At 29.6% G+C, this 2,784-nt stretch overlaps 1 protein-coding gene across 1 annotated transcript; it reads right to left on the reverse strand.

Moving 5' to 3' along the window:
- Window positions 1-984: 984 nt before the first annotated feature.
- On the reverse strand, window positions 985-2,452 carry LOC106673646 (uncharacterized transporter slc-17.3-like; the record flags this gene model as incomplete). The annotated part of the gene is made up of 6 exons (XM_014405828.2): window positions 2,327-2,452; window positions 2,019-2,176; window positions 1,714-1,944; window positions 1,487-1,577; window positions 1,205-1,422; window positions 985-1,143 (listed from the first exon to the last, which is right to left on the reverse strand). Coding segments are annotated over exons 1-6 (861 nt in total), but the record flags the coding sequence as incomplete, so codon positions are not given.
- Between the last annotated feature and the right edge of the window lie 332 nt (window positions 2,453-2,784).

The following is a 2,784-nucleotide window of genomic DNA, read 5'->3' on the forward strand; positions in this document are numbered from 1 at the left end:
CACCTGAAATATATTTTTAATGAAATTAACATATCAAAAAATATTATTAGAACCAGTTCAAAATTATTTGAAGTATACTTTAGTTGGCTCATGGATATGTTCTCTAAATCAAATTAATTTTGTGATTTTCGTTGTACCCAAGAGTTTAGGGTTTTCGACTTGTATTACTACTATAGTGGTTCTCAATTCAAACATTGGAATTTTATTTAACCATAATTTGAAAAAATTATTTTAAAGTGGTTCTGGCCTCTCATCCATGACACCCAATTGGGTATTATGGTGTATTATTAGACAGAAATTATTTCAGACAGTTAAAAATGATTCAAAGTACAGTTTCATTGGCCTAAGGTCATGCCCAGAATGAATGACTGAAATGATTTCACATGGTTCAACTCTAATTTCCAGATATTGTTGCGTTTAAAGTTTTTTATATTTGGTTTTATAAAACAAATGAAGTTTGTGCAGATAGAAGCTGGCAGTGAAAGACATTTCAGGAGTGAAAATAGTAAATAACATCAGAACAATAATTCTCCCTTGTTCTTAAGGATTGGATAAATTCTGAAAAGTAGCCATAGCCACATCATTTTAAATTTGTTCAATATAGAAATGCAAATTGTTGACAAATGAGTTTCTGAATTAAGATACTATTGCTGTATTGAAAATGTTATTGACATTTCAGGGCTTAAGGGAATTTGATTTATATATTTGTATATCACAAAATGTTTTCATATTTGGTAGCTTCCTCTAACTTTAGATTTGTAAATATTGTAGTATAGCAATTTTCATCAGAGTTGGAATGGGAAAGGCTTTGATGTCTTGAGAAATAAGAGTAGAAAATTTTGATTAATTGTGTACTTGCTAATTGACATTCAAACATAACTTGTTATAGAACAAAATTGAAACGCAACAACGGTCATGAAAGTCAGAGAACATAAAATGGATTTTTTTTTAAATTTTCTGTTTTATAATGATTAAAAAAATTACCTGTTCTCTTGATTGAGAAAGTATAATTGAAAAAATTGATTCCCAATGGAATTCACTAAAACCCAAGTTGTAAAATGACTGGAAAAACGATGTTATCGCAACACTAGTGGTATACAATGACCGACACTTGATAATATCCTTCCATGGTATCGGAGTTTTCTGAAAATTTATTTGATTAATTATTAGCAATTTAACATTGATACACAATTGTTTAACTTACACTGTTCTTAGGACGAACAAACTCTAGGCTTTTGTAAATATACCTTTTTTCACCTTCTGTTGTAAACGCACAATCATTTGGTGACCCAGCGCCGAATAAAAACCATAATATTAACCACAATGTTGTTACAGTTCCCAAAAAATAAAAACTGTTTGGATAATTGGTTTCATTCCTAATTAGTTCTGCTATCATGAACAATGTACCACCAAAAACACAACCTTTACAGTAATCAAAAATTTAACATTATCATTAAAATTAGAAAATAATTATAAAACCTTATACCGAAACTAAATATTATTGCAAGAGATCTACATATCTCATGAGTTGGTATCCATTTTCCTATTAGACACAAGGTGGTACACCAGTGTATACTCTAACAACAAAATGTATCATCATGCAAATTATCGTACAATATTAATTTAATGTATGTTTCAAACAACATAAATAATTAAAATCCAAGTCAATATATAAATCTGTGTATTACTTATAATTTAAAGAAATGTTCATACCCGAGCCAGACTAAAGACAATCATTGTAATACCAAAAGCATATGATTCTGCTACAGTTAGCAAAAAAGGCAATGCAAATGATATAACTGCATTTAGTGCATTGGATAAGAACAAAAAATATTTATTGGAGATCTTGAGTGTTAGTATTGCAGATATGACACCAAGTACCGTTGTCAAACCTTCACTAACAAAGCGATAATATTTAATATGTTCTTTTGGAATATCATTGAGCTGTTTATGTAGATAAAACACAAAATAAATAATATGGTAATCCTTTAATATCTTATTGTTGGTATTATCTTTACCATGTGGAAAATGTCACTAGCGCCATGAGAGTGACCATATGTTCTTTCATAAAGCTGACTAGTTACATACATATAATTAACATTCAAAGATTGAGAAAGAGTCAGAAGAATTATAACAACATGCCGAGATCCAAACCAATGATGTTCGCTAAAACCAACTGGAAATTATTATGTTAAATGTCAGTGAGGACAAAAATTAATATTCTCAAATTGTAGGTCAATAAGTCAATAAAATTATCCTGAGTAACTAGTAATACCTATATGTAAAAAATATTTAGTGTCTACTAATAACAATGTCGGCTACTCACCCATTTGGCACTACACAAAATAGTGTTTTGTAAAATAATAATGTACAATTTATTAAAATAAGATCTAATTCTGTTGGTGAGAAAACAAAACAGATGAGCATAAGTTTTGTTACACTCATGCTTAAACCATATGATGTGATCATAATTTTTTTGTTTATCCTTCTAAAATGGGTAATGTATTTTAATTATATGGAAAGGAATTAAGAGATAAACAGGAAATAGCAAAAAGATTCAAGAATTACTATGACTTATATTTAAAAAGATATCAATCCATCTGTCGATGTGGAAGGTCAAGAAATAAAACCTGGAATATTACAAGAAGAGTTTTTGAAATAAGGTGAAGATGGCAATGCTACAGGTTTGAATAGAGTGGCTCTGGGGCATAATAACTGTAGGAAAAACTGCGGTCAACTTCCTGATAGATCTGTTAAATGGTTGGCTAATTGGTCTGTAGCAGC

This window comes from Cimex lectularius, unplaced genomic scaffold, assembly GCF_000648675.2.
Source record: "Cimex lectularius strain Harlan isolate CLEC.00 unplaced genomic scaffold, Clec_2.1 scaffold705, whole genome shotgun sequence".
Classification (NCBI taxonomy): Eukaryota; Metazoa; Arthropoda; class Insecta; order Hemiptera; family Cimicidae; genus Cimex; species Cimex lectularius.